We start from the raw sequence: 12,172 nt of genomic DNA on the forward strand, positions 1-12,172 counted from the left end.
GTCGATCTTTTTCTCTTGGGGTCGGGCTCCTCCTTCTTGGACTTGCTCTTTTACCCTATTCTGATAGCGCATTTGCTATCTCCATTTATTCGAGTTCCAAGTATTTCTTGGAACGAGTTCTAAACTCCTCCAACGTCCAACGTTCTAAACTCCTCCTGGAAAGGAGCATTCAATATTTCACAAGTAAATGGGCTGTTATTATACTGCCCCCTACTATATTTCCTCCTGTACCCACCGAGTTCAACGCGTCCTCTGGTGGCTTGAGTATTTCGGTTAGGGTGTACCCCATCCGGATTTCTCTGCCCATTTAGTCTTGCCGAAGCATTCTGGGTCAAAGTTTGCGCATTAGCATTCTGTTCCCCCATTCCAATATTCTTTGTGTTTGGGCCCAACATACTCCCAAGATTGGGCCTTACATTGTTTCTTGGGATTGTAGTAGATGTAGGATTGGCCATTCCTTAGTTCTCTACCTCAGTAACCCGATTTTGATGATCCGGGTTATGGTTTCCTTCTCGGCCATTAGCATCTCTGCCTGGGGCCTCTCTCACTCCAGACACTGCCATTCCTATCAAGCGTTGCTCCAATTCGTGCATCATCCTGGTATTCTCTAAAAATCTTGCTGCTGGAGTTTGTTACGATTCTCCATCTCCTCCATTCGCCGCAAAACTGCAGCAACCGCGATTTGAGCAAGTCTGGAATCTGGATCCACAGGTTGGGCAACGTGAGCAGCAACTGTATCCCCAAGATGTTGGGGAGGATTATTCAGAGCTGGAGCCGCAACTCGATCACGGGGTGCTGGGGTGGAGGCTGTGTCTGACACATCCTCACTGACATGAACATGATCATAATCTATTTCATTCTCAGGCTGGTTTTGAGGTTGATTCACCTCTTCCAAGACTAGATCCAGCGGCTGATTTTGAGAGTGTGGCTATTGGCTATTACTCCTTGTTCGGACTGCCATCTTTAGTCAAAATAGTGGGAATGTCAAATTCGAAGAAGAATTTCCCACAGACGGCGCCAATGTTCTGTCTTGGAGACAGAGATGTCCAGCCCAATAGGCTAGTTTGTTGATCTTGGATCAAGTGCCCTCTTCAAGGTATCTATGAAGGAAATACCTTTGAGTCAAGCAGATCACTGTGCACAACGAACTAATAACGACTTTTGCCAATTGGGTGTGTGTGCGTGCACAGTGACAACATAACAGTAAGAGAGAGAGCGTAACGTACCTTTAGGGTTTACCTTTTATTTATAGAGGTTACCTGTGAGTAGTATGATGTGGACCTTTAGTACCTCTGATGAGGGCCCAAGCCTGTCTGCTACGCTATCGTATTAGGATTAGTATCTTTGATGGATACTATCTGCAATTATACTTGATTTGAATCTTGAATTGCCCCTTATTGGGCATGTCATTCAGTGGACCCTTTATAAGTATCCATAACAGATATTTTCTTATTATGAACATATTTGGTATTATTATACATTTATAATTAAATTACATGTGATCCTAGATTATGGATAGGTCTTAGTGAGTTAACCTTAGGCAATAACATCATTTTCAACAGTGACACTAACACTCGAGGCATCCAATGATCCATCTTCATGCACTACCCTTCTACAAGAGCACTTTTCCTTTCGCCTTTTCTTTGGCCTGTGTTGGGTTTCCTCTTCTTCTTCATTGACAAAGGAAAGGAATGATCGAAGACCAGCAGAGCGTGATGAGCCTTCAAGGTTACCATTGTAGTGCCTGCTAAAGCGGTAGGCCATTCTAATAACATAACAAAGGAGAGCAATGAAGCATGCTATGCCAATCAAAAGGAACAGACCCCAAAAACTTTTTAGTTCAAGTCGGTCTATGCCTTCCTTTGCACCTTCTGAACTGCAAGCACTTCTTGTTAACCATTTGTCATGAATTCTCTGAAGGTCACCATTCTCTGATAGTTTTAAGATAGCAGTTGACATGTCAATAGCTAGTGGAGAGTCCCTTGGGAAGCCCTGTAACATTTAAAACATGTTCAAGCCATGTTAATGTTAACAATATGCTTGTCTTTAATCTTTATGAATAGTACTCTTTTAGATATATGTTTTAGACTTATTCAAAAACCTGTCATTAATTCTTTAAACACTGAATTTGGTATATGTGATGTTGAATATCATAGAGAAGAAATCGATGAAAAATGAACTTACAAAGCCCCATCCCATCTTGGTGAACTCTTGACCAACAATACCAAATTCACATCTGGTTGCTAGGAAGAGTTCCATGTATGCACGTTCATCTATTATTGCAGCAACACCACCATTACTTTGTCCATCATTCAAGGCCTTTTCATATTCTGATGGGGAGTTGAGAGGAACAAGCCTTGATCTGACTATGTTGAGCTCTTCAGTCAGATAATTTTCAGCAAATGAACCCCTCAGGTAACCAATACGGACGTTGCTTGTAACCAAGCTTTCAATTCCCTTCACTGGGGAAGAGAGTTGTTCCACTGTAAGGATGGATGTTAAGCTTGCAATATAGCTTGAGTTGAGTATCAAAACCACAAACAGCCATATGATTAGCACTAAGCGACCAAGGGTGCTCACAGTTTTCTCTCCTGCATAGAAAGGGTTTTCTGAGATGTTAAGAGTTAAATCTATAACACCATTCATCAGTCTGAACCTAACAGCTTTGAGATTTTAGGTTGATTAGTTACATTTATGGTATTAAGGTATGCAAATGGATCTTCTCATGTGACACGGGGTCAAGATATATATCAACGAGGATTGAAAAATGCATTAAAATTAAAGTTGAAAAAAAGATAACAGTTTTGTATTTAGATAGCTGAGATCTTCTCACAAGATCTCATATCATATAAAAAAATCATTTCCCATTTAAAAAAAAGAAATCACTATCCATTAAACCTCGACTAGCAAGAGTGAGATAAAAGCAATCCTTGTACGCAGCCTTACTCTTGCATAATTGCAAAAGGACTGTTTCTCGGATTCGAGTCCATGACTTTTGTAATGTCCCACATCGGTTGGAGAGGGTAACGAAGCATGCCTTAAATAAGGGTGTGGATACCTTTCCTTGTAGGAGGCCTTTTGGGGTAACCCAAAACGTAAAACCGTGAGCTCGACGGTGCTTGTGCGCGTGGAAAAGCGGACAATATTCTGCTACAGGGTTTGGGGCTGTTACATTTGGTATCAGAGCCTGGCCCTGGACCGGTGTGTACAACGGGGACGCTGTATTCCCAGTGGGGGAGGATGTAATGTCCCACATCGGTTGGAGAGAGGAACGAAGCATGCCTTAAATAAGGGTGTTGATACCTTTCCTTGTAGGAGGCCTTTTGGGGGTAACCCGAAACGTAAAACTGTGAGCTCGACGGTGCTTGTGCGCGGGGCAAAGCGGACAATATCCTGCTACAGGGTTTGGGGCTGTTACAACTTTCTAATCCATGTTCATAATTAAATAGAATTTCTTCACAAGGTGGAATGAGTTTGTGCGTTGTCCACTAATAAAGGTGCTAAGGACTAGTGCTATAAAATATATTAGATGCATAATAGCTTGAACATTTTAGGTTGACTGGTTCTTTGCATTTTGTTAGAATATGAATTTCCATTCACTACATTAGGAAAGCAGCAAGGACCACTAGCTAAAGGGAATTTTCAACCACTTACTATGTGCAAAAAATAGGGTTGAAAAGCTAAACCTGCAGAGATAAATGATTCAGATGTTAGCAATTGATAAAGTATGTAATGATCATGTAACAAGCCATTCAAAGAGATTAATTAAGACCATTTCTAAAAACTGTTTTGGCACTTAATTACCAGATAATTGTGACAAATTGTCTTCTAGCAGGGCCTCTAAAGTCATCATTTATGCGACGCTCTAAAACCCAAATAACAGCTCCCACAACTAAGAAAAACATTCCTGTTACAAACCACATCATTGGAGTAAATGGTGTCAGGAAAGCCCAAGCACTGGATTTCAACTTCTTAATTGGTGCCACAACCACTAGCCCAGACTCAATATATGGCTGTGTAAAATCCACTATCTTAGTGCGATTTGTGGTAATAGTAATGTCCCCAACCACAGCATCGAAGGCCTACATGTATGAAGGAATTCCAATGCAAGAAATTAGAACAAAACAAAGCAAGCTGGCAGAAAAAATGAAGCTATAGATCATTAAAACATAAAATACTTAAATACTCACACCAACTGTGATCATGTGGAGAAGTTGTGAATTTAGGGGGTTGGTTTTACCATCACCAAATGGAATAAACTTGTATGGAACTGGATAAGGCAACAAGTTCAGTGCAGTAGTAAACACATCTATGCAATAACCACCAAACATTTCAGTGCCCTCAATTCTTGACACAAATTCACGGTAACTAATTCTTAGTGGCACTCCAATTCTCAAGTGTCTTCCATTGTTGGCAAAAACCCAACCTCGAGGGGTTTGAGTTGTTTGACCAGGCCATATGACACCATATAGTCCTTCACTGGAATTTGAAAGATTAGGAGCTACCCCATTGTGGAGGCCAGAGGAATCAGACCAATAACCGATCCTCCTAATTCCAGTACCTATGACATTAATGATTTCATATGAGGGATGCAATATGTTACCATCTTGACCAAACACCATTTGGCCTGTTAAACCAGTTCTGTTGACCTTTAAAATTTCTTGAAGCAACATGCTACCATTAACAAAGACCCCCATAGTATCCAGATGAAGGGTATCCCCTCTTAACATGTTTAGACTTGAATCATTTGAAAATGACAAAGTTCCTCCACTGTTAAAAAATGCATCAAGTGCAGAAGCAAGAACCCAAACAGTGTCATAGGCATATAGACCAAAGGTGCTCAACCCAATAGGGCCCTGATCAGGGTCCTTTTTATGGGTCAGGTTGTTCCATTTAGAAATAAATTTTGTTTTGATTTGTGAATCTGGTGTATACGTGCGCAAGGTGATAACACCTTGGATGTAATTCATGGCTGGAGATGTGAATAAGGATGGGTTTGAATCTAGTATTGTAGAAAGCCAATCTGTTGCTATCCACACATAACCGCTTCCCATCATGCCAAGTGAATCAGCCGCATGAAGTACATCTAGACCAAAAGCAGTGAATATATGAAGGACTATTACCCTAGACTCCATTAAAGCTATCTTAACTAATGCATTGTTTATTTCTTCACTGGTAATATTATATGGCCTAAAGGTTACTTTATATGATATTTTACCACGTTTCTCTGCTAGCTTATCCCCTAATGCAGCTACCCCATTTCTTCCATGATCATCATCAATAAAAATTGCTATTACGTCTCTCCATTGAAAGTGGTCAACAATATCTGCCACAGCAGCCATCTGATACTCATCACTCTGTGTGGTCCTAACAAAATATGGGAACTGCAGTGAAGTCAGGGTAGGGTCTGTTGCTGCAAATGATAGTAGAGGTACTTGCATCTCATTTGCAATATGTGAAACCACATGAGCCATGACTGAGTACTGGGGACCAATTATAGCCACAGTATCATTCTCCATCAACAGGAGTGCTATAAAAGAAAAAGAAAAATCAACATGGTTTATTAGTGAGTGAGGAATATGTATATGAAGGAAAAGAGCAACGTGTGAAGTGGAAAAATGTAATGTTTTTGGCCATGACTCACAGTCAATGATTCCTAGAAATCCATTGGAGAATTTAGTATCCTGCATTGAAATATTAAGCTTAGTTCCATTAAGAATTGTTGCATTGGAATTTATATCATCCACTGCTGCTTCTATGGCAACTTTAGCCACTCTGCCAATGGTTGAATTGAAAGATAAAATTGCCCCAATGTTAACGGTGCTTGGTCTTGTAGAAACATCGCTGATTCCTTTTGAAGGAAAAGCCGTGTAGAAGATCACAAGGACAAGAAGACAAACTTTGCTCATGTTGTATTTTTCTGCAAACATAACAAGGGAAGAAAACAATTCCTAGTAACATGTCAGTGTATAGTTGTATATTGAAAAAAGAAAACTATAGAATAGAAAGGATAAGAAATATCCATGCTGATATGTAGTTCCAACGTAAAAATTTAAATTTGGACTCTAGTAACGTACTTTTCCTTGAATGAGACTAGAGGGAGATAAAAAGCTTCTAGTGAAATAGAAGAACACAAACGTGTCTCTTTATGCTTTCACTGAAACGGCTAGTTGTGGTTTATGCATGATATGCTTGCAATGTTTGAGATTATATGTCCAAGTGAAGAATGGCGTGAATCATTTTATAGCAAATGGGCGATGATGTGTTTGGTTTCCTTCGCCCTCAACAATGCAAGTGATTAGGTAAGTGGATAGTCACAAGTAAATTAAATATAAGCATAAATTTTATTAAAAATAAAATACAATAGACAAATATTTTATTATTACATTTATGGGAAAAGTGTTTCTCCTTTTAAATGACACAACTTATATCATTTCACTCTCACAAAAAGGTGGGACCCACATCTTTATATTTTTTTTGTCTACTCTCTCCTCTTTTATCTATTTATTTCTCCCACTTGAAATGACACAACTTTACATCCTTTAAAATAATATACACTTTTCCCTACGTTTATATATGAATTTATGTAAAATCAAGTAAATATCCTTTAGATAAATTTATAATGATTTTATCATTATCTGCTAAGCATACTTTCGTTTTGTGTTTATGATACCAAAAGTTAAACTTATTATGAAGAACATTGGGATATGTTTATCTCATTTTATATGAGATAAATAACTTTCCTATATACACAAAAATAAGTTAGGTCCCACCACTCTTTTTTTTCTCTCCTCTTACTTGTGGGTCCCACTTATACTTTTATTTCTACAACATGAGGTAACTTTTTTCCTATAACATAAGAAAAATATATCCCAAGAACATTAGTTGAGTATTGTGGATATGCCAATACTGTTGTGGATGAATTGACATATAAAGGAAGGGGAAAATATACTTTCACGTTATTGGAGAGTATTTTTTTTCCTACACATATATCAATTTTCATATTTTTTTTCCTAAATAGGTGGGTACCACACATAATTGTGTCTATAGTATAAGAGAATTTCTCTCCTATTGTATAATATTAATAAGGGTTCACTTTTTCGACGGTCAATGTAGATAAGTTATCTACATTGAGTCTAAAACGACATCGTTTTGAGATGAAAATCAAAGTATTTTTGTAATTATATGAAATAAATATGACATAAATTTATATATATATGAGATAAATTTATTTCTTATAATATGAAAAAAATATATTAAACTCATTAATTAAACACATGAAAGATAACTTAGATAACCGAAAATAAAGAAATAAAAATAACTTTTAATCGAACACAATTACGTAGCCGAATTCAACATATGGGAAATGAGTCCTTTTCGTTTTTCGGATATGATTATTGTGAACATAGCGCTTTTCTTTAAGAAAAGTGCAAAAGGAGAAAGGATGAAAATAGTAAAAGGGAGACAAGATGACAACAATTCCTGTTGTGTTTGTTTGATGCGTATAAAATATCTTTCTTGAGACAACAAAACTAGCTCTCCTTGCAAAAAACTTATATTTTCAATTTTACCTATAGTTTCAACTCAAATTCTGTGGATAATATCATAAAAAGAATGTGGTATGGACGCATAAGTTGGCTCTTTGACCCGAAAGAATTTTTTAAGGTTTTAATGTATCAGTCGTTTGATTTTCGGTATTTATCAACGAGGGCCATTGAGTATCATAGGAGAAATCTAGCGGCACTAAGTGCAGCGGCCCTCCTCCCGTGTCATTCATATGTTATTATTTTTTCCAATTGAGTGAAGCCCCCACCTCCCTCTGGCACTCACACGATTATGTCGAATGACACAATCTTGTCCTGTTACTGTAAAATTTCGAAAGGTCACGACTTTTGATTTCGCTATTCAAATTAGATGACTTTTATTTTTATTTCATATAAGTTTTTGAGATCTACGCAATGACACCTCATTTGACATATTTTATCTTCTCTAAACATAGTTCAAATTTGCAATAATAGTTTCACATTTTTACAAATTTAAACTATGTTTGTAAGAGATAAAATATGTCAAATGAGGTGTTATTGTGTAGATATCAAAAAATTATAAGAAATAAAAAATATCTAATTTGAATACTTGAGTCAAAAGTTATAGCATTTCAAAAATTTATCGTAAACTAATGAGATTGTACCACTTGACACAATTCTATAAGTGTCGTAAGGGTAAGAGTAATTCAATTGAAAAAAAATGAGTGACACAGAGAAGGATCGCGACACTTAGTGTCGTAGGTCCCCTGCAATATTAAATGACTCCCATTAATAAATACTATAAATCAAATATCAGATTGAAAAATTAAAGGGTTCAAATAGAGCGCAAATGGGTCAACGAGGCGTATATTGCATTCTACGTCACCGTCAAAATGAAATGTTATTGTATTCGCACGTTTATTAGTGGGCACTGTGTCACAGCCAAAGAAACAGTAGCATTCACAATGGTGGTTGACGTTGACGCAATATATACGATAATAGAAAAGAGGATTTGGTTACCTTCAATAGTATCATTTCTTATTATAATTTCTTAAACTTTATTTACTTATTTAATACAAGAAGGACGAAAATTAACCCTCATTTCATTGGATAAAATCAAACATATTAATAGAATGATGTCATTCCGTCATTTTTCAAATTAAATTCTTAGTAAATATAGTTAAAGAAAGTTGTTTTTATTTATTACTTTTCATTTTCATTTTTTAAAGATTTGATGGAATTATTTTGATACAAACATTAAGGCCAGTGCTAACGTCGAGTCGAGATTGATACCTCGGAATTAAATGTTATTTTTGAATCTGTAAACTAGTTGTGTTTAAGGAGGAGACAACCCTAGGTAATGACATATTACTGTGTACATATGAAAGACAAGAAGTCAAAGAAAATGTGTGTGAGCACACACCGACAACATTTAAGAATTAGTGTTCCAGCTATCATATTTGAGAGGTTAGACCATTTTTTTTTTTCCGTTAACAAGAGGTTAAACCCTTTATTTATAGAGGGGTTCTTATTTAAAGGTAGGCTAGACCCAATTTATTTAGCCAGAGATGGGGCCCAAAACATGGGACCATAATAGTTGCCGGGGTTTGCATTCATTATTTAACATACCACAACAAGTTTTCTATATATACAACATTTTGTGAGGTCTGTATTTTTTAAAGCAATAAAAAAAAACTCTGGCACGCAAAACGAATCTCTATAACATAACACAATCACTTTTCCTACAACGTAACTCTTATAAAACCCATAGATGCCCCCTAATTTGGTAGTCCAAGAGTTTAGGTTGTCAGGCTGAAGTGTCTGGCCATTTTGTTCGAGGTGCCTATGAGGGGTCGAGCTCTTGTGATATACACCTGGCTTCTCTAGGTCGACTTCCTGGTTGTGTTAGCTGTAATAATGTTGTACTGTGGCACCGTCAATTGGAGGTAGGCATGGCCACGAGTGAAGTCAGCCTTTTGCTTTGTCGGCAACCCCGCCCTCGGTGTCGAGTTACTTGGTCGATACCGCATCCTAGGGATGGCCTACACTATGAAAAGAATAGTGTGCCATCTTCAAGGTTGGGCAATTGAGCTGCACCTATCTCCTTATTCGATGATGCAAATAGTTTTTTTTTTGGGGAGGGAAAAGAAGTTATAGTTGCTTGTTACTGTCTTAGGTGTGGACAATGCCTTTAGGTGTTCCTCACTTTATTGGCATCTAAGCATGTTGTGGGTCATGTTTCTACCCTGGCGAGTTGTTGTCGTTCTCAAACTAAGCCATCTAGTGGTTCAGACGACTCGGGTGATTTTTCTTCCTCTATATCTAACTTTTACTTTGTTTATCATAGGTACTCGGGCATGGCTAGGACATAGGCACTCGTGAAGGGAAACCTTCCTTCTAACATTGACCGTTATAGTTAGGTGGCAGAGGAAGTCCTCAAATGTCGTTCTATCGTGAGGATGGAAGAGCTGGCTTGGTTGTCATTATCTGATGTGATATTTTAGTAGTGCGATTTGGTGGTCGTTGTCCTTTTTGCGGATGAACATGTATGTTCAGCTCATCCCAAAGATGTTGTCCTTACTCTTTATTTCTTTATGTACAAGACATTCTTTTCATAGCTAGAGATTCAGCTTCCCTTCAATGAGTTCCAGACATGTGTAATGAAGTTCCTTTCACTTGCTCCTACTTAAATTTATCCAAATTTGTGAGCATATTTTGCCTTTGAGCTGGTTTGCGACCATCTAGAGTTTACATGCTCGAGGTTCGTATTTCTAAATTTATTCAACGTGGTGACACCTAGGTGTAGGTCCGATTCTCTCGGCAAGAAAGGCTGGGTTACCTTTAGTAGGTTGTCGACCACAGCCTCTTCATTCTCTACTCTGACTCGTATAAGGGCTTCAAGATGAAGTACTTCAAAGTGTTGGCATTTCCTAAGGACAAGAAAGCTCTATTTCCTCCCTTAACCTTTTTTGTGAGTGAGGAGGGGTCCATTTCTTTTACATATATTTCAGCTTGTCCCACTATTATAGATGTAACAGCCTGTTACGTACCGGCAATGTTATCATTGTATATGGTATTAAACGCAGTTACAATTACAGTAATTGAGTTAATTAAATTACGGGTAAACTTTTTCTTTTATTGCATCATTGTTTTTAAACATTAAACATTTTCATAATCAATTAAAAACAACACCGTAATTGTAAATGCGAGACATGCATAAGCATAAAACATATTTCTTATAACCCCTCAAAGCAATACCATTAATTCTAGGTTGTAAAATGACATATTTTCAAAATTTGTACAGTGGGAACCAATTCCAAACTTCAAGGAATCGATCCCCAGCAGCTACAGTAACAGACAATAGCTTAAATTTAGCTCCCCTGTTTTGAGGAATTGATTCCCAACATCACAATGGCTGAATTTTACGTCCCCTGCTTTAGGGAATCGATTCCCACACTGAAAGGAATCGATTCCTATACTGCAGAATCATATTTTGACAGCTTTTTCTTTACAAAGAGGAATGTGTAACTTACCCTGAACACCTTAATACCCAAAATACAACTTGTACAAGGACTAATGTAGGCTCTAGGCCCTTCCCTCATGCATAATCATTCATCAATGCATCAATTTACAATGTTTACCATTTTCTTTGCCATTTACACATTGTATGGCTCATTTACAATACCAAGTCTCCAAATGCCTCAAAATATCATATGTGGTCATGGACAAGTCTCATGCTCACCAAAATACCAATATAAACAATAGGCATGAAAAGTGAATCAATTACAAAAAACTTAGAATCTAATCATGAACACCCAACAACATGGCAATATCTACATGCAATATGTTCATGAGCCAAGACCCAAAATGCTAAAGACTATACTATGTGCATCATATGTAATCCTTCAAACTGCTATGCTCTCCATATGCACATCATGCTCAACTCCTCCACTAAGCGGGCCTCTTGCCCGATGGTCCTCCATGCTCAACATAACTTGAAATGATGTCCCCCAACGCAGGATGAGATATACAAATATATCTCAGTAAACTAAGGGTATTAGAGGATCACTCCACCCCATGGCTCACTCAATGTGCATACAATAAACATCATGTAAAATGCATAACATACAACATCACAAACAACTGGGCTCACATCCAAGAACATCCACATATGGATTCCGTTCAAGGACCCCATCATATAACTCTCGGGAAGCTTCTTGGTGCCTCTCCCATGGATGAGACGACCCCATGGCAAAACCAAACTAAAACTCCTCAAGAGACCTATCCAGCGGAAGTTCCACGTTTGGATCATCCTGGTGCCGCTCCCAGAGTCGGCGCCACGACAAAACTCTACCGGAATCTCCCAAAGGGATATCTCCAGCGAAAGTCCAAACCACACACATCTACTGGCTAGAGATCACAGACATATCACACAATTCAAGCAACAATGCATGAACATACAATTTCACACAATGTCAAAAGCACAAAATCCAACCACAACCTTCCACTAGGAGTGGCGGAAACACGAGGGAATAAAACCCAAGTTCTAATGTTTTACCTAAACTCTGAAGCAAGCTCCCCAACGTACGCTCCAAGTTCAATCCTCCTCTATTGCGTACGTGAGAGGCAACCTATATAGTGAAAGAAAA

General features: G+C 37.9%; 1 protein-coding gene across 1 annotated transcript; it reads right to left on the minus strand.

Annotated features, from left to right (window-relative positions):
• Nucleotides 1-607: 607 nt before the first annotated feature.
• On the minus strand, nucleotides 608-5,909 carry LOC133299581 (glutamate receptor 3.6-like). Its single transcript, XM_061499047.1, has 7 exons — nucleotides 5,645-5,909; nucleotides 4,191-5,530; nucleotides 3,805-4,082; nucleotides 3,655-3,686; nucleotides 2,185-2,591; nucleotides 1,549-1,992; nucleotides 608-910 (listed from the first exon to the last, which is right to left on the minus strand). The coding sequence occupies exons 1-7, from the start codon at nucleotides 5,907-5,909 to the stop codon at nucleotides 608-610; spliced, it is 3,069 nt and encodes a 1,022-aa protein (XP_061355031.1).
• Nucleotides 5,910-12,172: the final 6,263 nt, after the last annotated feature.

This window comes from Gastrolobium bilobum, unplaced genomic scaffold (assembly GCF_033153095.1).
Source record: "Gastrolobium bilobum isolate Gb01-03AN ecotype WA unplaced genomic scaffold, APGP_CSIRO_Gbil_v1 utg3220, whole genome shotgun sequence".
Taxonomy (NCBI): Eukaryota; Viridiplantae; Streptophyta; class Magnoliopsida; order Fabales; family Fabaceae; genus Gastrolobium; species Gastrolobium bilobum.

Excerpts from the sequence above, each read along its gene's own strand:
- LOC133299581 (XM_061499047.1), bottom strand. The coding sequence starts at position 5,909 with ATGAGCAAAGTTTGTCTTCTTGTCCTTGTGATCTTCTACACGGCTTTT. Across the intron at positions 4,083-4,190 it reads TCCACATGATCACAGTTGGT|GCCTTCGATGCTGTGGTTGG; the intron begins GTGAGTATTTAA and ends TCATACATGTAG. Across the intron at positions 3,687-3,804 it reads CAATTTGTCACAATTATCTG|GTTTAGCTTTTCAACCCTAT; the intron begins GTAATTAAGTGC and ends TTATCTCTGCAG.